Raw genomic sequence first — 25,027 nt, 5'->3', positions numbered from 1 at the left:
CAGTTTTGACCAGTAGCGTATATTAGTGATCGTTAGTGAACGATTGGTTCATTTTGAACGAATCCTTACAAGGACTCGGGAGTAACGAGTCCTCTCAAAGAGTGATTCGTTCATTTTCTCGTGTCTGCGCATCGGGACTGTTGAATAGGCTTGTCCAACTAAACAGAAATGATTCGTTCATTTCCTGACTCGATCTTTCTACGAGTCTTTGGATCATTTTTCACGTGACCTGCATAGGATTTGTAGTTAGAGGAAACGAACGATTCGTTCATTTCCCGACTCGGTCTTTCAGTTTGCTCATTCCCTTTCGCGTGGCCGCTGTTTTAGTAGGACGTGAATGATATTCGCTCAAGTCATCATACTGACTGGTTTTGTTATTTTCACTTTACATTTTCACTTACAGTTTAGTGCAGTGCAGAAAATAACAAAACTAATTGTTTTCCATGATAATAAATGACCAAATCATACAAACTGTCATGTCAACAAATGACTCGAAAAAAGATTTGTTCATTTTACTGGACGAGATCAGAGAATCAGTAAAATGATCCGAACTTCCCGTCACTAGCGTATATAAATCTAAGCTTTGGATAAAAAACATTATAATTATAAAGTCATATACTGTATATTAAACAGTATATCCACACTATATAATACATATATGTGGACCCTACTTGTCTCTAGGTTAGTATAGGGTATAAGATTATTATAGGATATTGTGTATTATAGGTTTTGTATACTCTATTGCTTATCATTTTGTATATTTAGGAGGTTTATTGTATCATATGTTAGCTTGTCATAGATCTAAACTTGTTCCGAGTACTTATATGTCGTGTTATGCCAGCTTGCTTTGCGTTGTCTTCTCCTGAGAATTTCAGTGCCCAGTCTGACCCTGTGTTGTTCTGTGCATCTGACAATAAAGGACTTGAACTTGTACTATATTTATTTCCAGTATATCCAAGTAGGGAGGTTGAGATACAAGTTGAAGGAGGTAGAGATAGAGGGAAGGTGGAGAGTTAAGGTAGAGGGAAGGAGGGAGAGAGAGAGAAGGAAGGAGAGAGAGAGGGGAGAGAGAGGGATGGTGGAGAGTTAGGGTTAGCTAATCCTGGTTATATTTCTGTCTCTGAAGCAGAAACAGAGTTCAGCTAATGATCTTTACTTAAACCCTCTTAACCCCTTGCAGCCTGTCCTAAACACGTAACCTGCTATCTGTAGCTGTGTGTGACAGCAGAATCATTGTGTTTATGCTATTTCAGTCATCTGCATATCACTGTACATATAGTTGATATAGTGTGGTATTGTTGTAATATTGGACAATATATATAGTTGGTGTAAAATGAGGGGTTTGAGAGAGGGAGAGAAGGAAAAGAAACAGGAAGGAAAGAGGTTGGGTTGCAGGGTCATAGTTAGGGTTTGGACTGGCTCATAGAGGGAGGGGCATGGAGGTTAGGGCTGGCTCATAGAGGGAGGGGGAAAGAGGTCAGAACTGGCTCATAGATTCATTTATCCAATCATGAATTAAAGAGCAAATTTAAACAGCCAACAACTGATTAGTTCACATTCTCTCACTCATTTACACTAACTCACTCACACTCTCTCGCCCTACCACTCTTTTACACACTCACCTGTTGCTGGTCTACACGATGTTCAGACTCATGAAGATCCAGATACACACATGAACACCTCCACACAATCACAGACACACTGTCTTACCTCCCAATATCCCCTCACACACACACACTGCATCCAGACACTCCCCCAGGTCATGCGATGTTAGTCGGCCTCTGAGAAAAGACAATCTGTCCAGTCTGATCTTCTCTCTGGCAGGAGAGAGCGGGTGAGAGGGGGAGGGAAAGAGGGAGAGAAGAGGGGGAGGAGAGAGGGGGAGGGACTCAAGCCTATTTCTGTTTAATCTTGTTGTGTGTTCAGCAGTGTGTGCGTTCAGCAGTGTGTTTCACAGGTTTTTTCATGTTTTACAAAGCAGTATACTAATGGCTCAACCTAGATAAATCATCCTTCTAGCTGAGAACCATGACTGACCAATCACCGCTCTGTAGGTTATAACCCTAACCTTTTATCTCTATAAATCATAACCTTAAATAACCCTTTCTCTAACCATAGATCACACTATTAAAGTGTTTCCCCATTGCTTTGGCTCAATTCTTGAAACTGAAATTACATTCTCAAAGCTCTAAGTGCATTTGGCCAAATGCCTATATGGTTCATAACAACAACATAGATCACCTTCAAAAGATCATATCTCACCCAAAACAGTTAACTCATGCTTCAAAACCAAATCATGTTCTCATATAGTCAGTGCCCCCAAAATGAAAAGTCCCTTTAGCGTTGTGTAAACACTGCAGTCAACATGTTTAGATGTTTTGTCAGTATGGCAGTGGACCTTAGAACTATCTCTCATGTGTACTGTGTTACAGTTACTGAAGTAGATGTTTTCTTTCCAGAATACTATGTGTCTTTGATCTACCCAGACGCTCCCATGTTACCCCGCTCCTCATCTCCTACCACTGGCTTCCCAAATAAAATATTGTGTATATTTACACAAATGTTGTGTAAAAGTGGTATTTTGAGTACATTAACCCCCCAAGTCTGCACGCTTGGCCAGGACTACAACAGTGACCTTAGAGAACTACAACTCTGTATTAACTTGTCTAACGCCCCCGAGCATGGTGTACTGTGGGAAGGCAAGCGGTGCAAAGCATTAAAAACAGCAATATATTCTCTTTCCCACCTTCAAATGTGAGGAATTTGCACCAATCTTCAGAGATAAGATAACCAACATTAGGAAATATATTGCTCGAGAAATTCCAAATGTCTTGTTCTCTGATCCCCTTCCACCATGCTGTAACAGTATGAGCTTTTTTGCACTGGCTGATATAGAAATGCTGAGCAAGGTTGTGTCACAACTGAAGCCATCTACATGCCGTCTTGATCCCATACCAACCACATTAAGACCATCTTTGACTGTCTAAGCACATTCGAGCCATTATTAACTGTTCCCTGCTTACAGGTATTTTCCCATCAGAACTTAAAACGGCCCTGCTGAGACCCCTCCTGAATAAAATAAATTTAGACTCTTCAGTTCTAAACAATTTTAAACCCATCTCCAACCTTCCCTTTTTAAGCAAAATCCTGGAAAAAGTTGTCTTTAAACAGTTAAATGATTTCCTAGATGTTAACTGTGGATTTGACACTTTCTAATCTGGCTTTCGTTCCAATCATAGCACAGAAACGGCATTAGTCAAGGTTGTAAATGATCTCAGGATTAATGCTGATTCCAAAAAACTCTGTCCTGTTCCTTCTGGATCTGAGCGCAGCCTTTGATACTGTTGATCACAATATCCTTATGGATGTGCATTTAGGGTTAGTATAGTGTATTATTTATTGTTATCTGTAATTTAGGAAGTTTTAGTATTAGGGTTAGTATAGTCAATTATTTATTGCTATCTGTATATTTAGGAAGTTTCACCTATTTATGATCAGCATAAATGTAAATTATGTTCTGTGTACTTATGTTTTGTTATGCCAGGTGCTTGCGTTGTCTTGTCTTAAGAATTTCAGTGCCCAGTCTGACCTTGTGTTGTTCTGTGTATCTGACAAATAAAAGACTTGAACTTTAACTAACCAACCCCAACTACACACACACTAACCCCGACTACACACACTAACCCCAACTACACACACAAACCCCGACTACACACACAAACCCCGACTACACACACTAACCCCGACTACACACACTAACCCCGACTACACACACTAACCCCGACTACACACACTAACCCCGACTACACACACTAACCCCGACTACACACACTAACCCTGACTACACACACTAACCCCGACTACACACACTAACCCCGACTACACACACAAACCCTGACTACACACACTAACCCTGACTACACACACTAACCCTGACTACACACACTAACCCTGACTACACACACTAACCCTGACTACACACACTAACCCTGACTACACACACTAACCCTGACTACACACACTAACCCTGACTACACACACTAACCCCGACTACACACACTAACCCTGACTACACACACTAACCCTGACTACACACACTAACCCCGACTACACACAAACCCTGACTACACACACTAACCCTGACTACACACACAAACCCTGACTACACACACTAACCCTGACTACACACACTAACCCTGACTACACACACTAACCCTGACTACACACACTAACCCTGACTACACACAAACCCAGACGCAGACAGAGACTTGGTCTGAGAATTGTAATAAGACATGGAGACTGAGAATTGTAATAAGACATGGAGACTGAGAATTGTAATAAGACATGGAGACTGAGAATTGTAATAAGACATGGAGACTGAGAATTGTAATAACAGACACTGATGGATACTGAGAATGTTAATAAAAGCCTTTTAATAGAAACCAGCAGGGTCAAACTGAAGACAGAGTCCAATACAGGGTTACAATATGAACTATTTCAACTGCCACCCAGTCTACCATTACCGCCACACCGCCCCCCTTCCCCTCTTAGCTACCCCCAACCCCTGACCCCTCCCTCCTGACCTTGGACCCCTTCCTCCCAACCCCTGACCCCTCCTGTCCTCCTGACAGTTGTCTGGGAGACCCCTGGTGGGTGGAGTTGGTGTGACGGACACGCCCCCCTCCCTCGACATGAGGCTGCTAGGGTCCACTCTGTCAGCCCTGAGAGGATGAGACAGTGAGGGGAGTGAGTATGTACGTGTGTGTGTGAGTGTGTGAGTACATGTGTGTGTGAGTACATGTGTGTGTGTGTGTGCTACCTGAGCAGGGAGAGCAGGTGCAGGGAGAGAGCTGCCCGGTCAGGCCGGGAGGAGACCATCTGACCTACACATACACCATACACACACACAGGGTCAGAGTCTGTGGGATGTTCTGTGTGTGTGTGTATGTGTGTGAGTGTGTGTCACCTCTGTTAGCTGGAGTCTCTCTAGGTTGGTGAACAGGAGGAGATGCAGACATTCCACTACTGCAGGATGAACCTTCACACACACGCACACACACACCATCTTAAATTAAAATGAATGCAAGTAGATGCTGGTAGAATCTAAATGAGTATATTTAATGTCACCTTGACTACCCGTGATGTCACTCTCCACTGTCTCTCCTGGAGATCGATCTAAGAGCTGAGAGAGAGAGAAAGAGGGGGGAGGTAAGGAGAGAGAGGGGGGAGGGGAGGTATGGAGAGAGAGAGAAAGAGGGGGGAGGGGAGGAGAGAGAGGGGGAGGGGATGTAAGGAGAGAGAGAGAAAGAGGGGGGAGGTAAGGAGAGAGAGGGGGGAGGTAAGGAGAGAGAGGGGGGAGGGGATGTAAGGAGAGAGAGGGGGGAGGGGAGGTATGGAGAGAGAGGGGGGAGGGGAGGTATGGAGAGAGAGGGGGAGGGGAGGTAAGGAGAGAGAGGGAGGTAAGGAGAGAGAGGGGGAGGGGATGTAAGGAGAGAGAGGGGGGAGGGGAGGTATGGAAAGAGAGGGGGGAGGGGAGGTAAGGAGAGAGAGGGAGGTAAGGAGAGAGAGGGGGGAGGGGATGTAAGGAGAGAGAGGGGGGAGGGGAGGTATGGAAAGAGAGGGGGGAGGGGAGGTAAGGAGAGAGAGGGAGGTAAGGAGAGAGAGGGGGGAGGGGATGTAAGGAGAGAGAGGGGGGAGGGGAGGTATGGAAAGAGAGGGGGGAGGGGAGGTAAGGAGAGAGAGGGAGGTAAGGAGAGAGAGGGGGGAGGGGACGTAAGGAGAGACAGGGGGAGGGGGAGGTAAGGAGAGAGAGGGGGAGGGGATGGGGAGGTAAGGAGAGAGACGGGGGGAGAGGAGGTAAGGAGAGAAGGGGGAGGTAAGGAGAGAGAGGGGGGAGGGCGAGGTAAGGAGAGAGAGGGGGGACGGGATGGAGAGGTAAGGACAGAGAGGGGGGAGGGGGAGGTAAGGAGATAGGGGGAGGGGGAGGCAAGGAGAGGGGGGAGGGGAGGTAAGGAGAGAAAGGGGGGAGGGGGAGGTAAGGAGAGAGAGGGGGGAGGGGAGGGGGAGGTAAGGAGGGAGAGGTAAGGAGAGAGAGGGGGAGGGAAGGGGGAGGTAAGGAGAGAGAGAGGGGGTAGAGGGAGGTAAGGAGAGAGGGGGGAGGGGATGGGGAGGTAATGACAGAGGGAGGGAGGGGCAGAGTAGGGATGGAGGGAGGGAGAAAGAGAAGCAGGTAGAGAGGGAGGGGGAAGAGAGAGAAAGGAGAGAAGAGTATGTGAGTAACCTACCGTGGAGACATAGTACTGTATGTGTGTTACCATAGAGACATAGTATTGTATGTGTGTTACCATAGAGACATAGTACTGTAGCTCACTGCATCTGCCGTCATCAGGGGGGGCGGAGTCTTTCAGGGAAGGGGGCGTATCTCTTTCAGCACTCTCCAATCCTGGCTCTAGTGCATAGTCCCTCCCCTTTAACAAAAATCCCTCCTCACTTCCACACCCTACTGCAGTAGAACCACCAACACGCACACAAACATAGGTTAGCATTAGCCCAGGTTAGTTTTAGTCCTGGTTAACATTAGTTTACATTAGCCTTGTCTTAAATTAGCATTAACCCAGGTTAACATTAGATTAAATTAATATCAGCCCATGTTAGCATTAGCTCAGTTTAGCATGCGCCAAGGTTAGATCAGGTTAGCGATAAAACAGAATGTTCAGAAGATTCCTAGCAGTCACCCAGAGAACACCAGATGATGAGATTAGGCATAATCCCATTCCCTCCTCACCTACAGTCTCTGGTACATTTATCCCATTCCCTCCTCACCTACAGTCTCTATTTACATTTTACATTTAGTCATTTAGCAGACGCTCTTATACAGAGCAAGTTACAGTAAGTACAGGGACATTCCCCCCGAGGCAAGTAGGGTGAAGAGCCTTGCCCAAGGACACAACGTCATTTTGGCACATGAATCCTGATAGGGACAGGGAGTGGGCATTGTGTATGTGAGTGTATAGTGTGTGGTGTTTGTGTGTGGTGTTTGTAGGTGTATAGTGTGTGTGTGTGTGTGTGTATGGTGTGTCTGAGTGTGTGTAAGTGTATGGTATGCGTGAGTGTGGGCAAGTTAGTCAGTGCGTTTCCATGATGGGATCAATTTGAATCTAGCTTTATTCGGATAATTCTAATTATTGGGGCAACTGCTATTATCCTAATATATATGGCAGTGACTAAACCAAATCATTGGCCGAAAGCTTTTCATATCCCAGTATGATACGTGGCGCAGTTTTCATTACAACTAGAGGTGATACAGCCCTTTCCGCTTGACCTCTTCACCACTACCAACAACAACAACATCAACATTTCGAGAAAGATGGAGAATGGAGAGCAAGGTGAAGCTACGTCCCCTCTACATTTCGTGCATGATGACAATAGGAGTACTGCGAATGCAAACGGCACTATTGGCGCAATTGGCTTGTGTTGTTTGTTTGTTTCTGCCGGGCCGGGCCGGCTCCCGGCAGCGACAACTTAACGTCTTTTTCGACTTCCAGGTCGCGACCAAGGAGGGAGGGTGGCGGGATCTCAAGCATGCCCAAAGACGCAGAGTCCAGTTCAGAGTCCAATTCACCGTTTACAAGCATGCGATGTCCGAATTATCAACCGACTCGGATCAAGTTCTCGGGGTGTCGATCAAATCGTAGTCGAACCGCAATGATTCGAACAAAGGTGTTTACAAGAAAGGGATCATTCTATTTCAGTCCAAATAAGCCAGTAATTCGAATCCATGTAACCACAGTGAGTGTGAGTGTAAGGTATGTGTGTATGGTGTGTGTGAGTGTAGGGTGTGTGTATGGTGTGTGAGTGTGTGTGTTACCTGCCAGGTGACTAGAGTCCAGCTGAGGTTCCAGAGGGTGAGCAATCACATTTACTCCCTGTCCTCCTCTACTTCTCACTCCTAGCTCTCCATCTCCTCCCCCCTTTTCTCCGTTTGTCCTCTCCCCTCCTACCCCTCTCCTTTCTGCTCCCTCTCTCTGCTCTCCCCATGCTTCTCTCCTCTCCCCTTCTCTCCTCTCTCCTCCTCCTTCTCTCCTCTCTCCTTCTCTCCTCTCTGCCCCTTCTCTCCTCTCTCCTTCTCCTCTCCTCTCCCCCTTCTCTCCTCTCTCCTCCTCCTTCTCTCCTCTCTCCTCCTCCTTCTCTCCTCTCTCCTTCTCTCCTCTCTGCCCCTTCTCTCCTCTCTCCTCCTCCTTCTCTCCTCTCTCCTTCTCTCCTCTCTGCCCCTTCTCTCCTCTCTCCACCTCTTCCTTTCATCTCTCCTTCCCTCCCCTCTCCCCATGCTTCTCTCCTCTCCCCCCCATCTATCCACTCTTCTCCTCCTCTCCTCTCTCCCCCTTCACTCCTCTCTCCCCCTTCTCTCCTCTCTCCTCCTCTTCCCCACTTCTCTCCTTCTCTCCTCTGTCCATCTCCTCGTTCTCTGGAGAGATGGAGAACTACAGCTTGTGTCTCTGAGAAAGAAGAAAAGATTAAACTGACATGTTGTTCACTATCTTCAATTTGTGTGTCTGTGTCTATGTGAGTATGTGAGTGTGTGTGAGTTGTACCTTCAGGGCCCCATCTTGCACCCTGCACAATTGACTTTGTCAATGACGCAAGTATCATTCCTAGTTTGCACTCGACGCAAAGCATACTTTTCCCTCCACAGACACACGTCGGTAAATTTGGGAATGACCTTGCGTTCCCTGTTGCTATTTTACAGTTTCAGAAAAACAATTCTGTCACAGACCAGAAAAAACGTAGTCTTAAGTCAATGGCGCGTTATACAGATGCTATTTTAAGGGTGCAAGCTTGCTCAGTGCGCGCTGCTGGTGAGGCCATGGTCTTCTTCCTGCGAAGCTACGTTGTTTTGATTTATAGTATTGCTGTGTTACACTTCTTTAATGTCAATGATACAAATATTTTCATGAGAAATCTATATGTATCTACACTTGATTTGTAACAATCAATTTCCTCCCACGCCTGTTTAACCGAAGCTAATTTGGGTGGGTTTCTTCTCCCATCCCAATCAGAATTAGAATTTGGTTTAATTTCCATTTATGTTACACAAACACGGAATTTACTGTGGCAGGGATTTGCAAACACTTAACATATACGGGTCTTAAATTAAGTTAAAATGTACAATGGTTAAACTAATTCTAAGAACTAAAGAATAAAAAAATATAGCAATTAAAAAAAAATATATATATAAAAATAAGACTAAGAATTTGAATGAGCAGCATGAGTGGGCAACTTAGTGCAATGAGAAAACTGCTCTGCCTTTCCCATACAATGTCACTTCTCTATCTGTTACGGCCCTGACTAGAACGTCGGTCTCCTCAGCTGTGAACCGCTCCTGGCGTGCGCCTGGAAAATCTGCCGTTATAATAGCAATCTGCCATGGAACAAGGGCTGCTCTTAAAGGGAATGTGAGAAGCTCTGATTGGTTTATTGCACGTTACGCCCAAACCACACCCATTAGTAATGTTGCTACTTCAGACCAACCCATTTTAGATTTGTGCCAGGTGCAAAGTCCTTTATCCCGCCGGTATCATAGCAACAGCGCCAAAGTCCCGCCCACAAAGTTACTAGCGCTTTGCGTTTGAATACTTGTGTTTCAGATCGTTAAAATAGGGCCCTCAGCGTGTGTGTGTGAGGCAGTGTGTGCTTCCTGTTCCGACCCAACACAAACACTGCCACTTCCTGTTCCGGCAGTGAGTGTGCGAGTGTGTGTGTGTGAGGCTGTGTGTGTGTGAGTTGTACCTTCAGTGTGTGTGTGTGAGGCTGTGTGTGTGTGAGTTGTACCTTCAGTGTGTGTGTGTGAGGCTGTGTGTGTGTGAGTTGTACCTTCAGTGTGTGTGTGTGAGTTGTACCTTCAGTGTGTGTACTGGAGGTTGATATTCTGTTCCAGTCCTTGTTTTCTTCACACCGGGAGGATTGTTCAGTCTGCAACACACAGCAAGGTTTGTGAGTGTATGGTGTGTGAATGTGTGCAAGTGTATGGTGTGTGAGCATATAATGTGTGTATGTGCAAGTATTTGTGTGAGTGTGTGTGTGAGTTTATGGTGTGTATGAGTGAATGTGTGTTTGAGTACCTGAGTGTTGAGTAGGAGTAGTGCTTCTGTCCAATGAGATCTGAGCAGGTCTTGTAACCTGGTAACAAGCTCCTCCCTCTGTCCCTCCAACCTGCATCTGCTCTGCTCTACATCCTCACACTGCTTCTGTGCCTGCTGTAGCCTGCTCACACACACACACACACACACACACACTATATTTATGCATTTAGAAGACGCTTTTACCCAAAGAGACTTCCTAGAGAGAGCTTTACAAAAGAGCATCGGTCACTGATCATAACAACGAGATAGCCCCATACATTGCGGGAAGCAATGAAGCATACATTGTGAAAACCAAATAAGTCCCAAAGGGAAGAAACATAAGAGCATGCAGTTAATCAAACAACATGAACCTCAAAGTGCAAGGGTGTACTAAGGGTGTAAACTAACATCAAGTCCAGCCAATCATTCCTAAGTGCCGTTGTACTCCCGGAACAAGTGCATCTTGAGCCCTTTCTTGAAGGTGGAGAGACAGTCAGTGTCCCTGATGGGGGTGGGGAGGTGATTCCACCATTGGGGGGCCAGGCAGGAGAAGAGCTTGTCATGGGACCGGGTGCTCTTGAGCGGTGGGACCACCAGACGGTTGTCAGAAGAAGACCGTAGGTGGCGGTGGGGGTGTAAGGCTGCAGGAGAGACTTGTCTCAGGTGTAGTCAGGTGTAGTCAGGTGTAGTCCAGTTCACCGCTCGGAAGGTCAGTAGTAGTCTTGAATCTGATGCGGGCCGTGACGGGAAGCCAGTGGAGGGAGATGAGGAGCGGGGTAATATGGGAGCGTCTGGGTAAATTGAAGACCAGGCGGGCTGCTGCGTTCTGAATCCTCTGGAAAAGGGCAGGTTGCGCAGACTGGGAGACCGACAAGCAGCGAGTTGCAGTAGTCCAACTTTGAGAGGACAAGTGCTTGGACAAGCAGCTGGGTGGAGTGCTCAGACAGGTATCTCCTGATCTTCCGGATGTTGTAGAGGGTGAATCTACATGACCGGGAGACCGCAGCAATTTGGACAATACACACAAACAAACAATACACACACCATACACACACAAACCATACACACACCACACACACAATTCTTTACTCAAATTGGCATGCGTGTTTGTTCGGAGCATACCTTCCATAACCCTGGTCTCTGTCCTGCCTGCATACATAACCCTGGTCTCTGTCCTGCCTGCCTGCATACATAACCCTGATCTCTGTCCTGCCTGCATACATAACCCTGATCTCTGTCCTGCCTGCATACATAACCCTGATCTCTGTCCTGCCTGCATACATAACCCTGATCTCTGTCCTGCCTGCATACATAACCCTGGTCTCTGTCCTGCCTGCATACAAAACCCTGGTCTCTGTCCTGCCTGCATACATAACCCTGATCTCTGTCCTGCCTGCCTGCATACATAACCCTGGTCTCTGCCCTGCCTGCCTGCATACATAACCATGGTCTCTGTCCTGCCTGCATACATAACCCTGGTCTCTTTCCTGCCTGCATACATAACCCTGGTCTCTGTCCTGCCTGCATACATAACCCTGATCTCTGTCCTGCCTGCATACATAACCCTGGTCTCTGCCCTGCCTGCCTGCATACATAACCATGGTCTCTGTCCTGCCTGCATACATAACCATGGTCTCTGTCCTGCCGCATACATAACCCTGGTCTCTGCCCTGCCTGCCTGCATACATAACCATGGTCTCTGTCCTGCATGCATACATAACCCTGGTCTCTGTCCTGCCGCATACATAACCCTGGTCTCTGCCCTGCCTGCCTGCATACATAACCATGGTCTCTGTCCTGCCTGCATACATAACCCTGATCTCTGTCCTGCCTGCATACATGACCCTGGTCTCTGCCCTGCCTGCATACATAACCCTGGTTTCTGTCCTGCCTGCCTGCATACATAACCATGGTCTCTGTCCTGCATGCATACATAACCATGGTCTCTGTCCTGCCTGCATACATAACCATGGTCTCTGTCCTGCCTGCCTGCATACATAACCATGGTCTCTGTCCTGCATGCATACATAACCCTGGTCTCTGCCCTGCCTGCCTGCATACATAACCATGGTCTCTGTCCTGCCTGCATACATAACCATGGTCTCTGTCCTGCCTGCATACATAACCCTGATCTCTGTCCTGCCTGCATACATGACCCTGGTCTCTGCCCTGCCTGCATACATAACCCTGGTTTCTGTCCTGCCTGCCTGCATACATAACCATGGTCTCTGTCCTGCATGCATACATAACCATGGTCTCTGTCCTGCCTGCATACATAACCATGGTCTCTGTCCTGCCTGCCTGCATACATAACCATGGTCTCTGTCCTGCATGCATACATAACCATGGTCTCTGTCCTGCCTGCATACATACATAACCCTGGTCTCTATGCTTTCAGTTTATACATTTATTTTGTATTGTATTTTCATTCAACACTCCAATCCAAAGCAACATAAAAAATAAAAAATAAACAGAAGTGCATATTTCAAACAGTATTCTGGCAGTTCCAATCAGGCAATGGTCTGTGTTTACATTGTACAGTACAACAATACCCACAGAAATGATTGGCAGGTAGGCCTACGTGAGGACGGTGTTACCTGTGCAGGTAGTCCTGGGTGAGGGTGAGTGTTACCTGTGCAGGTAGTCCTGGGTGAGGGTGAGTGTGTGCTGCTGGTGCTGCTGTATCTGGGACGAAAGTTCTCTCTCGTAATGCGAGGTCAGGTCAAGTAGCTGTCTCCTGACAGACACACAGAGCTAGGTTTAGACACAGTAGAGCCCAAGTAGACCCAGTATAGACAGTAGTGACCCAATAGAGACACAATAGACCCAGTAGAGACCCAGTAGAGACAGAAGAGTCCCAGTGCCTTCAGGGTCATGGTTTACGCTACCTGTGCTGTTCTTTCAGGATGCTGTATTCATGCTGCAAGGCTGCCAGCGAGTCTGTCACCTGCTTCATTTCCTCCTCCTGCAGACAACACTGAGCTTCCAACCTGGCCTACACACACACACACACACACACACACACACACACGCGCACACGCACGCACACGCACGCACACACACACACACACACACCAGGAGCCAGTTGTTCAAAAAGTTTAAACTGAATCAGAATGATCTGGATTTTGAAATCCCATGTTTGGTTATCCAGGGTTAGGTAATCCATCTTACTTTTGTACTGGTTTTTCAAAGCAACATTGTACAGAAAAACATGGCGGCAACAAGTTGCTTTTTTACATTAAAAGAAAAACACAACTTATTTCGAAAACAAAAACCCAGCTTCAGCCTCAGCTTTTTCACCAGATACAGAACATGTGGCTTAAAAGTGAGGGAGTCATCAATCCAAATACCCAGGTATTTACAGGAGTTAACAAACTCTATTTCACTTCCCTCGAGTGACGACTGAAGCAATATTTAATGTCCTGTTCCTAGCGTTGGTAAACAACACACATTTAGTCTTGTCTGCATTTAGAACGAGTTTCAGCTGGAGTAGGTTATTTTGGAAAACAATAAAAGCATTTTGCAAGTTTTCAGTGGCCTTTAAAAGAGTTGATTCACAACAGTATATAACAGTGTAATCAGGAATACGCGTGAATGTTTGAGTTCAGTGAGTGGTGATTCACCACAGTATTGAGACACCAGATAACCTCTGTGTGCATCGTTGATGTGCCACTGTCAGGCCAAAAACTGTCCTTGTGCCAAAAACTGTCCTATCAGACTCACAATGCCGTTCCGATGTAAGGACGCGTCCATCGCTATGCCAACCTTAAATTCCTAAGACACCTACGCGTGCTAGCAGGAAGCTGTCCTGGTTGCCATACTGGTTACTAGGTAGGAAGTTATGTATTTAGGCCTATTTAAACCAATGTATTCTACTCTACGATTTGAAGTTTTCACCCGTTTGATAGCTACTGCTAGCTAGCTGGCTTTTTTCGTCGAAAAAAATAACTTATTTAGCAACTTATTTACCTGCACGCATTGCTGTCTCAGGAATGTCGAACGAGTGAAAACTTCAAATCTTAGAGTATAATACATTGGTTTAATTAGGCCTAAATACAAAACTTCCTGACTATCTCTTCTACAAGCTTACCTGGTCCAGAGCTCTGTCGCTTCGCTCAACATCTCTCCCCCTCAGATCCTCCTCGAGCTGTAACACTCTCCCCCTCAGGTCCTCCGCCTCCCTCCTCAGGTCCTCCGCCTCCCTCCTCAGGTCCTCCGCCTCCCTCCTCAGGTCCTCCGCCTCCCCCCTGGACTCCCCCAAACGCTGCTGGTCCTGCTGGCGCCCCTCCTACAAGAGAGAGGTCAGAGGTCATATTCCGTCTCTGAACCCTCGCACCTACATCCTGAACCCTTCCCCCATAGGTCAGGGTCAGAGGTCGGCTTATAAAGTACATCATCTGTGGTTAAGGTCATGGGTCAGGGTTATAAAGTACATCATCTGTGGTCAAGGTCAGGGGTCAGGTTGAGGGCCAGACAGACTCACCCTTTCCTGCTGCAGTTGATTGGCCAGCTCTGCAATCATCTCATTCAGTTCTTTCTTTTCACTGGCTGACTGCAGCTGGAGGCGGGACAAAGCATCCTGTGCTTCCGCTAGCTGTAGTTGTAGCTCATCCTTCTCCACACACACCTGGTCTCTCTCCACACACACCTGGTCTCTGTTCCGCTTTGCTTCATACACATCTCTTTCCAGCTCTGACACACGCAGCTCCTACACACACACAGTAGAATATATATCATGAGCGCAGGAGAGTGTGTGTGCTCATGTGAATGATTGAGTGAATTAGTGATGTCACGATTCCAGAAATGTAGTAGTTGATACCAATAATAGTGAAATTCCATGATTCTCTATACAGTAATGTTCCTGGCCTCTAACCCTGGGACACAGTGGGACACGATGGGACACGGTGGCTGCCAAGCCCTGAAGCACCACGATCGGCTACGAATGGCACAAGCACATTCCTCTGCGCCGGTCACCAAGTCTTTCAGATACTCTGAGCTTCCCTTTTTCACATGTAACGCTGACATGGTACATAAACATGGCATAGGCTATATTTAGGAAACATGTTATTCCAACAGCCGCCCCAACAGCATCCCAGCATTCCTCCTGCATTGATGTCAATGTTTTAAGATACACATGTCACGTAACAGACTCTTTAAATATTTTTTATACAACTCCCCGTGCTATTCAACTTAGAAAATTAATTTGATGTCGTCCATCTCCTTGACTTTCTCGGCTGATTTTCAAAATTGACTTGAGGGTTCTCTCTCGGTACATCTGCAGGCGTGTGTGTTGTGTGCAATGCGTGAACACTCGTTTCTCTCTGCCTATAGACAGACCTTTCAACTACAGGCATGCTGGCTCAACAGATCAATCTGTTTATTTTCATTCATTTTTATCAGGGTAAACAGCAGTTCGTTACCAACATTGTGTAGTTAGGTTTTATATGAGGTGAATTTTGGTAAAGATCACCCTGGGATCGGCGACGGTGACCCCTTCATCCTCTGCCAGAAACCTCGGGGTGACCATGGATGACAAGGTCTCCCTCACAGCCCACATTGCTGCGGTGTCCCGATCGTGTAGATTCACCCTTTACAACACATGTGTCAAACTCCGGTCCTCGAGGGCCGCTGTCCTGCATGTTTTAGATGTTTCCCTGCTCGAACACACCTGATTCAATTAAATGGGTTGTTATAACGACCATTCATTAGAATCAGGTGAGCTGGATCAGGGAAACATCTAAAACATGCAGGACAGCGGCCCTCGAGGACTGGAGTTTGACACCCCTGCTTTACAACATCCGGAAGATCAGGAGATACCTGTCTGAGCACTACACCCAGCAGCTAGCCTTAGCACTTGTCCTCTCAAAGTTGGACTACTGCAACTCACTGCTCGCCGGTCTCCCAGCATGCGCAACCCGCCCTCTCCAGAGGATTCAGAATGTGGCGGCCATGCGCTCCCATGTTACCCCGCTCCTCATCTCCCTCCACTGGCTTCCCATCACGGCCCATATCAGATTCAAAACTCTGGTACTGACCATTCGAGCGGTGAACGGGACTGCACCCGACTACATCAAGTCTCTCCTCCAGCCTTACACCCCCACCCGCCACCTACGGTCTTCTTCTGACAACCGTCTGGTGGTCCCACCGCTCAAGAGCACCCGGTCCCATGACAAGCTCTTCTCCTGTCTGGCCCCCCAATGGTGGAATCAACTCCCCACTTCCATCAGGGACACTGACTGTCTCCCTACCTTCAAGAAAAGGCTCAAGACAAACTTGTTCCTGGAGTACAACGGCACTTAGGAATGATTGGCTGGATGTTAGTTTTCCCCCAGGATCACAATGACTCTTACTGAGAGACTTGTTGCTCTTGTTGGTTTGTTGTAACAATATTATAGTAAAAATATTGTATTCACTGTGAAATATATTATTGTTGCTTGCTTCTTCCACAGGTACACTCTTGCACTTTTGAGGTTCTTGCTGTTTAATTGTAACTTGGTCTAACTACATGCTCCTAGTTATTCCCTTTGGGCCTTATTTGGTTTCACAATGTATGCTACATGTTTGGCTACCTGCAATGTTTGGGGCTATCTCATTGTTATGATCAGTGACCTATGCACTTTTCTAAAACTCTCTTGGAAGTCGCTTTGGATAAAAGCTTCTGCTAAATGCATAAATGTAAATGCTGCCGAGAAGGTGATCGGCTGCAATCTGCCTACCCTCAACGACTTGCACACCTTGAGGACCCTGAGGCGAGCAAGGAAGATTGTAGCCGACTCCTCCCACCCTGGCCACTTACTGTTCCAGCTCCTCCCCTCCAGCAGAAGGCTGCGGTCCATCAGGACCAAAACCTCACGCCATAAGAACAGTTTCTTTGCATCTGCTACTGGCCTCTTCAACAAGGCCAAGGACTCCCACTCACATTCATTTATCTATTTATTCTTATTTTTATATATATTTTATTTTATATTTAAATTGTTTTATTCTTAGATTGTTTAGTTGGGGTGTGCTTGCCTTCGGCGAGCACAAACCATTGTTATCTCACATACATTTATTTATTTTTCATTATTATTGTTTATTTTCGCGCCCCTAAGGCTCAGTCAATATTTCGACTACATAGACAAAGTCGATGTCAAAAGGTTTGTCCTGGTCACGATTGCATTGGTTCTATTGGGATTTATGTTCCGTTGCACGGTTTAGGTTTTAATTAAGTTTTAGTGGCAGAAGTGAAGCTAACGTTTGCTAACTTGCTAGCCACAGTCACTGACGCTACTGACGTCACTAACTTCACGAAATATCGCGTGAATACCTCTAGCAGAACATTAGTTTAGCAGCTTGTTAACTCTGAGAGATGGCTAGGCTAACTGCTTTACTGCAAGGGAGCTGCAGAAACGCCACAAGCAAAGAGGCCAGGGTGAAAACTGTTTACTCATTTTACTTTGTGATATGAAACACAATAGTGAAGTGTAATGTACAATATAAGCTGATATAAGGAAGTAGTTACATCTACTTTCGGAAACAGTAGTCTACTATTTCACTGAAGCATTAGCATCATGACATTAGCCTCTGTTGCCCGGGCAACACATACTACAGCAGTCTATGATGCATCTGTTTTCAATCATTAAAATAAACATTCCTCACAAATACATTTCCGTTGTAGGATTTATTATGACATTAGATTACAAGTAAACAATTTATTGGTGAAATTATCATTACCTGTGGTTTCAAACCAGTGTAGCTCACTGCAACGCTGTACTGTAGCATAGTCTATTAGCTAAAAAAAAACATCTCCACAGCTGTTTACAGTACAGTAGCCTACGTAGGAAGTCAAACGGCGGCACGTGTTCGGCACTACCCTTACTTAAATCAAAAGTCTAACAATAGGAGAAACTAGTGACTACTAACCTGAACTCCATAGCTACAGCCTAAACTTCAATCGGTTCATAAACATAATTCATTTCAGCCTAGACCGTACAACGGAAGTAACGTTAAAATCTAAATTAACCAAAGCAAACGCTACCAAGACAGTCTAGTAGTAGTTGTAGCCTACAATTTACCGGGGCAGCTTCTCCACACAGCAGGGCTACATCGCATTTTGCTTTGTTACTGACAAAGATTGCTACCACTGACATGTTTATGAATGAGTGATTTTCCCCTAAATAAATGTCAAGCTTATTTACGTTTTTGGAGGCATATTTTCAGTTAGCAGATGGTACTATTTGAATTGCGATTCCATCTGAGATAGCTACTGCTGGTAACGTTGTTGTTAAAATAAGCTTCAAAGGGGGTTCTTTATTAATGAATGATGCAATATGAGTAGGCTAAATGCCTGAAAATATCATGAGAAGGGAAAAACTTACAATGAGGTTTAAGTCAGAGATTAGGTCAATTTTGACACCGGTCTGCCAAATGTATTTGTTTTGATTCAACTATGAGGTTGCTGATCACCATTCCCTCTTGCAGGGGAAATGAGCAGACAACTATTTCATTCTACTCTTTACTCTTAGTATTTTGAGTTGTAAATGAGCAGAAAAAATATGATTTTAAATCTATGTAATCTGTATAAATAATAAGTAGGCTATGCATTTCAATATAAAAAATACAGAAATAACAGTTGTAAAATGTAATTTAAATACGCACCCCTGCAACCAACGCAAGCAAGCAAACCCTACAATTTCCCCAGAAATTGTACTCTCTCTAGTTCTTAGTAAAAGTTCAACTAACCCTATTTTTACTTCATTTAAGATTCATTCATATTTAGTGTTTTGCACCTCCCTGCCACAGTAAATTCCGTGTTTGTATAACATACATGGCGAATAAACCAAATTCTGATTCTTATGTAAAAGTAACAGGGTTTAAACAAATAACAAGTACAAATAATTATAAAGTCTACAACTTGTGTTCAACAAATGTTCACCATAGTCCACAATTAATGTAGTAAAATCTTAATTACATGTTTTTTTCTCCAAAAATATCAACTAATATGGTGTATTTTATCATCCTGCAGCCAATTTTGCGTCTCGCAAAATTAGACCAGCTGCCGAAACGATCGCTGCAGAGTGTGAGGCAGTCGCAGAGCTTTGCAGCCTGTGTGGCCGGTCTGATTTGATAACATGGACGTCGAAAGAAAAAGGTCCGCGCTTCCCGGAGCTTCGCAGCACTTCGCAGCTAATCGGAGCTTCGCAGCTAATCGCAGCACTTTGCAGCTAATCGGAGCTTCGCAGCTAATCGCAGCACTTCGCAGCCTGTGTATTCCAGGCTTAAGAGAGCTGCCTTCCAGCTCCATCACTCACCAGCCGTCAACAAGGAGACAACCAGAGGAGGTGATCTGTAGGAGCCCAGAGACACTACTTGAGGAGGGGAGGTGATCTGTAGGTGTGTGTGTGTCTTCACCAGCTGTATCTGTGTGTGTGCTCACCAGCTGTGTGTTGATCCTGTTGAGCTCCTCAGACCGGTTCTGCTCTCTTCTCAGAGACTCCTCTCCCTCAGATACACCCTGCTCCAGTTTCCCCTGAACCTGCTCACACACCATACCACAACACACACTGTAGAGAGCCTGATGCTGGCAGGAGACCAGGGTGATAGATGGGGTTACGTGGAGGTTGTTCAGCAGGTGCCCAAACCACCTCTCCTCACAGGAGAGGGTTAGAGAGTTAGGTTAGAGGGTAAAGGGGTTAGAGGGTAAAAGGTATAGAGGGTAAATGGGTTAGAGGGTTAGGTTAGAGGGTAAAGGGGTTAGAGGGTTAGGTTAGAGGGTAAAGGGGTTTGAGGGTTAGGTTAGAGGGTAAAGGGGTTTGAGGGTAAAAGGGTTAGAGGGTAAAGGGGTTAGAGGGTTAGGTCAGAGGGTAAAGGGGTTAGAGGGTAAAGGGGTTAGAGGGTAAAGGGGTTAGAGGGTAAAGGGGTTAGAGGGTTAGGTTAGAGGGTAAAGGGGTTTGAGGGTTAGGTTAGAGGGTAAAGGGGTTTGAGGGTAAAAGGGTTAGAGGGTAAAGGGGTTAGAGGGTAAAGGGGTTAGAGGGTAAAGGGGTTAGAGGGTAAAAGGTATAGAGGGTAAAGGGGTTAGAGGGTTAGGTTAGAGGGTAAAGGGGTTAGAGGGTTAGGTTAGAGGGTAAAGGGCTTAAAGGGTAAAGGGGTTAGAGGTTAAAGGGGTTAGACGGTTAGGTTAGAGGGTAAAGGGGTAAGGGTTAGATTAGAGGGTAAAGCGGTTTGGTTACAGGGTAAAGGGGTTAGAGGGTAAGGTTAGAGGGTAGAGGGGTGAGGGGGTTAGAGTTACGGTGCGTTTACACTGCAGCGATGCGAGCAACGCAACAACATGCTTTCCATAAATTTTCAATGGAGCCAGGCAAATTGCTTGCATGGTACATTGTGGGTAGCGACGCGACGCGCTCCAAGTTGAGATTTTCTCAACTTTATGCAAATGAGGAGCGATTTTCGCTAGCAATGGTGTCATCAGAGTGTTTTCTTGTTTCACGTAAATGTAGCAACCATTGTAAACATATCGCCTGTGTGGCTGCATATCCAGTCCTGTACGATACAGCTCTGTATTTGAACAGACATTAATAAAAAGAATGAGGCCTGGCACAGGGTTGCCGACGTTGTCTGAGCTCCTGGTGTTTTTTTTTTCCTTTTAAATTCAGTCTTGTCACATTACGTAACTTCGTTCTGTGGTAACTAGCTAGCTACCCTGGCTGGGACTCCCTAGTCGTATCGACAGATTAGCAGAGACTGAGTAATATAATGAAACGTTTTTACACATGGCAACGTGTATGTCTATTAAACATTTTTGGATTTTGTATATGCTACAAGTTGTATTTTGATAGATATTGCGAGTACGTAAACCCAAGTCTGCACACTTTGCCATGACCTTATACAGTACAAACTACAACAGTGACTTTAGAGAACGACATCTCTGTATGAATCTGTCTGACATGCCCCCAAGCGTGGTGCATTGTGGGAAGGCGAGCGATGGCAAGCGATTTGCGATTTGCGTTGCAGTGTAAATGGACCGTTAGGGTTAGAGGGTTAAGGGGTTAGGTTAGAGGGGTGGAGATGGAATACCACACAGGGTTAGAAGGTGTGTGAAGTGTGTGTGTGTGTGTGAACCTGGGTCAGCTGCTCCTGTAGTCTCCTCACTCCTTCAGTCCTCAGGTGCTCCTGCCTCTTCCAGCCCTCCACCACCTTGGCTAGAGTCTGACACACACAGGTAGAACACACCACACACACACACAGGTAGAACACACACACAGGTAGAACACACCACACACACACACACACACACAGGTAGAACACACACACAGGTAGAACACATACACACACACACACACAGGTAGAACACACACACAGGTAGAACACATACACACACACACACACACACAGGTAGAACACACACACAGGTAGAACACATACACACACACACACACACACACACAGGTAGAACACACACACAGGTAGAACACACCACACACACACACACACAGGTAGAACACACACACAGGTAGAACACATACACACACACACACACACACACAGGTAGAACACACCACACACGCACACACACACACACAGGTAGAACACACACACAGGTAGAACATGCACACACACACACACAGGTAGAACACACACACAGGTAGAACACGCACACACACATAACACACACACACAGCCAGATCAATATGTGTAAGGTTTGTGCGGATGTTTGAGTGTATATTGTGTGTGTATGGTGTTTGTGTATGGCATGTGTGTATGTTTCCAGACCTTGTCCAGTTGTTCAATCATGATGTCCTTCTTCCTGTCAGCTGACACAGCCAGAGCCAATCGCTGTTGGAGTTCCATGGTCTTCGTCTGCAACATCATCACCTGCTCCTCACACTGCTGCTCGCACACACACACACACACCCATACACACACCATGTAAGAGTGTGTGAATGTGTGTGTGTGTGTGTGTGTGTGTGTGTGTGTTTACCCTGCGTCTGATCCTCTCTCGGTCCAGGCTGTCCCTGAGCAGTGTGGTCTCCGGGGGCGACAGCAGCAGGTGTGAGGAGGAGGAGGAGTAGCAGGGAAACAGCTCCTCCAACCCTGCTGCTCCACCCAGGGCTGCTGCCCCACCCAGGGCTGCTGCTCCACTTATTACAGGAGGACAGGAGTTAAAAGTGTATGTGTGTGTGAACACGTGTACATGTGTGTGTCACCTGATGTGTGTGTGTGTGTTACCTGAGCAGGTGTGAGGTGATGTCACTGCTGAAGGCCAGGTTGGGACTTGAGAGATGCGAGATGAAGTTGTCCTCTGCTGGACAGAAAGAAAACAACATTGGACCCCTTCAACTGTCTCACCTGTGTGTGCGTGTGTGTGTGTGTGTGTGTTTGTATGAGTGTATTAGTGTGTGAGTGTATTAGTGTATGTGCATCTCACCTGTGTGTGGGTGTGTGAGTGTGTCTCACCTGCGCATGTGTGTGAGTGTGTCTCACCTGTGTGTGTGTGTGTGTGTGTGTGTGAGTGTGTCTCACTTGTGTGTTTGTGTGTGTTCCCGTGTTTCCCACAGCATCTTATGAGACTATGGTGGCTCAAGACACTTGTTCTGGGAGTACAACGGCACTTAGGAATGATTGGCTGGACCTAATGTTATTTTCCTCCAGGTTCACAATGACTCTTATTGAGAGACTTGATCAGTGACCTATGCTCCATTGAAAAGCTCTCTCTTGGAAGTTGCTTTGGATAAAAGCATCTGCTAAACGCATAAATATAAATGTAATGTGTGTCTCCCCTGTGTGTGTGTGTGTGTGTCGCCCCTGTGTGTGTGTGTGTCTTACCTGTGTGTGTGTCTCTCAGCAGGGTGTGAAGGTGAGCCCTGACATTCTCCATGTCCTGGATGTGTCCTCCACCATTCTACAGTCCAAACACACACACACACGTTACATACATGTAATACCATATATACACATAATTAAACACACACAAAACAATAAATGTAAACATATATACACACATACCCCTGGCATGCAATCTTACCGTAGGATGGATGTAGCTGAAATTCCCCACCTCCTCCTCCTCCTCCCCTCTCTCCTCCTCCCCTCTCTCCATCCCTCTCTCCTCCTCCCCTCTCTCCATCCCTCTCTCCTCCTCCCCTCTCTCCATCCCTCTCTCCTCCTCCCCTTCAGGGGGGAGGCAGGGGGGAGGCAGGGGGAGTGCAGTCATGTGCAGCTGGGAGGACACCAGCAAGGGAACCTGCCTGACATACACACATTAAAATACACATTAAAACACCCATTCAAACATGCACACACACTTTAAAGCAAACACACATTAAAACACAGGGAAGGGAAAGGGAAGAGGAGAGAGGAGGGGAGAGGAGGAAAGGAGAGGGGGAGAAGAGGAAAGGAGAGGATAGAGCAGAGGAGGAGAGAAGGAGGGGAGAGGAGGAAAGGAGAGGATAGAGGAGAAGAGGAGAGAGAAGGAGGGGAGAGGAGGAAAGGAGAGGAGGAAAGGAAAGGGGGAGAGGAGGAAAGGAGAGGAACCTGAGGTGGGGGTGGTGTTTGGGGGCGTAGGAGGAAAGGAGGAGAGGAACTTGAGGTGGGAGTGGAGTTTGGGGGCGTAGGAGGAAAGGAGAGGAAAGAAGGAGAGGAACCTGAGGTGGGCGTGGTGTTTGGGGGCGTAGGAGGAAAGGAGAGGAAAGGAGGAGAGGAACCTGAGGTGGGCGTTGTGTTTGGGGGCATGGCCTCTGCTGTGCAGTTCTGTGCTTCTTTGAAGGGAGGAGTACAGACGCGCTGTGACCTCACGGGACTCCTCCCACACCGGGCGGGGCGAGGAGGGCAACGAACGAATCACAGGGGAGCAGGACACAGGGTGGTTTTGGAGACAGGGGGATGGAGGAGGGGAGGAGGGGTGAAGGGGGAGAGAGGGGGAGGAGGGGGCAGTTGTCGGTTGGGGTTCCATCTCACTCATCTTCTTTCTGTGGAGATCGTGCACGCGGACATCCACGAGTTTCAATTACTCAATTTCAGACGCCATAACACGAAATGATCAGCAGAGGTTAGGACAAAGTGTCTAAAAAGACAGTTGTTTCCAATGGCGCCATTTCCTTTAGTCCCATCCCTCTTGCTCGGTGGGCTACTATTACGCAAACTAGCTAGTTGGCAAACAGCTAATGTTCAGCTGACATATGTCGTACTGCCTCGCATGCCTGACAACTGAGATATGATTCTGCACTGTGCCTGGTAACTGACTGTTCTTTGACTAGTCATAAATTCCGTTACATTTGAATTAGCTATGCACTTCTGACCCTTGTTTTTCTTCCTGTTATTTGCATACAATGCTTACGTTGCTTTGGATAAACGCGTCTGCTAAATTAATACACAGTTAAAGTATGAATCCAGACAATTCTTCCAGTTGTAGTTTGTCGAATAGCTGACTTATCCTAACAAAGATAGTGGTAGCTCGGTATTCATCCTACCTTTCCTGCAACTCCCGGGGATACAGTACCAGCAGCGAGGAGTGACGGCAGATATTAGAGTAGAAACGTTTGTGACGCTAGCTTTCGGTTTAGTCTGACTTTGCTAAGTGATGTTGATCTTCCAAGCTGAGATGTGGTCACTTTACACCGTGTCTGGTAGTGCCCCTGTACAGAAAACTGTTTCACGCAACTTCGCCTAAGCAAGCACTTGCACAAACTTTTTCAACTGAACTTATAGCAGTAGTTTCAGGTTTCAAACACTCTCCTTAGCAACCGCGTTTTTCACGGCGTGTATGTGACGTCAATTAAAGTGGACGACGGGTACACTCGTTTTGCTCACCTTTCATCCAGAGATGCTGCAACTCAAATACATCGACTGAGATTCATAATTGAAGAAGACGCATCTAGTGGTATATCATTCTTTGTTGGGAACAGTGTGTGTTTCACCTAAAAGGTCAGGGTTCACTA

The 25,027-nt window shown here is 46.5% G+C and overlaps 1 protein-coding gene across 3 annotated transcripts; it reads right to left on the bottom strand.

Annotated features, from left to right (window-relative positions):
• Nucleotides 1-6,344: 6,344 nt before the first annotated feature.
• cntrob (centrobin, centrosomal BRCA2 interacting protein) lies at nucleotides 6,345-24,837 on the bottom strand. Of its 3 annotated transcripts, none has more exons than XM_084691650.1 (17): nucleotides 24,560-24,837; nucleotides 23,795-24,058; nucleotides 23,119-23,338; nucleotides 22,920-22,995; nucleotides 22,323-22,398; nucleotides 22,075-22,234; nucleotides 21,867-21,983; nucleotides 21,216-21,302; nucleotides 19,534-19,632; nucleotides 14,602-14,826; nucleotides 14,209-14,406; nucleotides 13,007-13,113; nucleotides 12,751-12,855; nucleotides 10,119-10,260; nucleotides 9,897-9,969; nucleotides 7,868-8,495; nucleotides 6,345-6,467 (listed from the first exon to the last, which is right to left on the bottom strand). In XM_084691650.1, the coding sequence occupies exons 2-16, from the start codon at nucleotides 24,049-24,051 to the stop codon at nucleotides 7,936-7,938; spliced, it is 2,502 nt and encodes an 833-aa protein (XP_084547776.1). In that variant the 5' UTR covers nucleotides 24,052-24,058; nucleotides 24,560-24,837; the 3' UTR covers nucleotides 6,345-6,467; nucleotides 7,868-7,935. The 3 variants fall into 3 exon arrangements, with proteins under 3 accessions (XP_084547776.1, XP_084547777.1, XP_084547778.1); XM_084691651.1 differs by having other exon boundaries at nucleotides 6,371-6,502; nucleotides 22,323-22,395; XM_084691652.1 differs by lacking the exons at nucleotides 6,345-6,467; nucleotides 7,868-8,495; nucleotides 9,897-9,969 and adding an exon at nucleotides 10,527-11,102 and having other exon boundaries at nucleotides 10,125-10,260.
• Nucleotides 24,838-25,027: the final 190 nt, after the last annotated feature.

This window comes from Hypomesus nipponensis, chromosome 25, assembly GCF_054491055.1.
Source record: "Hypomesus nipponensis isolate SF chromosome 25, ASM5449105v1, whole genome shotgun sequence".
NCBI classification, from domain to species: domain Eukaryota; kingdom Metazoa; phylum Chordata; class Actinopteri; order Osmeriformes; family Osmeridae; genus Hypomesus; species Hypomesus nipponensis.
Note: the sequence above shows the minus strand (reverse complement) of the source record. Positions and strands in the feature narration are given on the sequence as shown.

Coding starts and splice junctions, on each gene's coding strand:
- cntrob (XM_084691650.1), bottom strand. CDS start 24,051: ATGAGTGAGATGGAACCCCAACCGACAACTGCCCCCTCCTCCCCCTCT. Junction 21,984..22,074: donor GAGAGAGGATCAGACGCAGG/GTAAACACACAC, acceptor GTGTGCGAGCAG/CAGTGTGAGGAGCAGGTGAT. Junction 21,303..21,866: donor TGATTGAACAACTGGACAAG/GTCTGGAAACAT, acceptor TGTGTGTGTCAG/ACTCTAGCCAAGGTGGTGGA.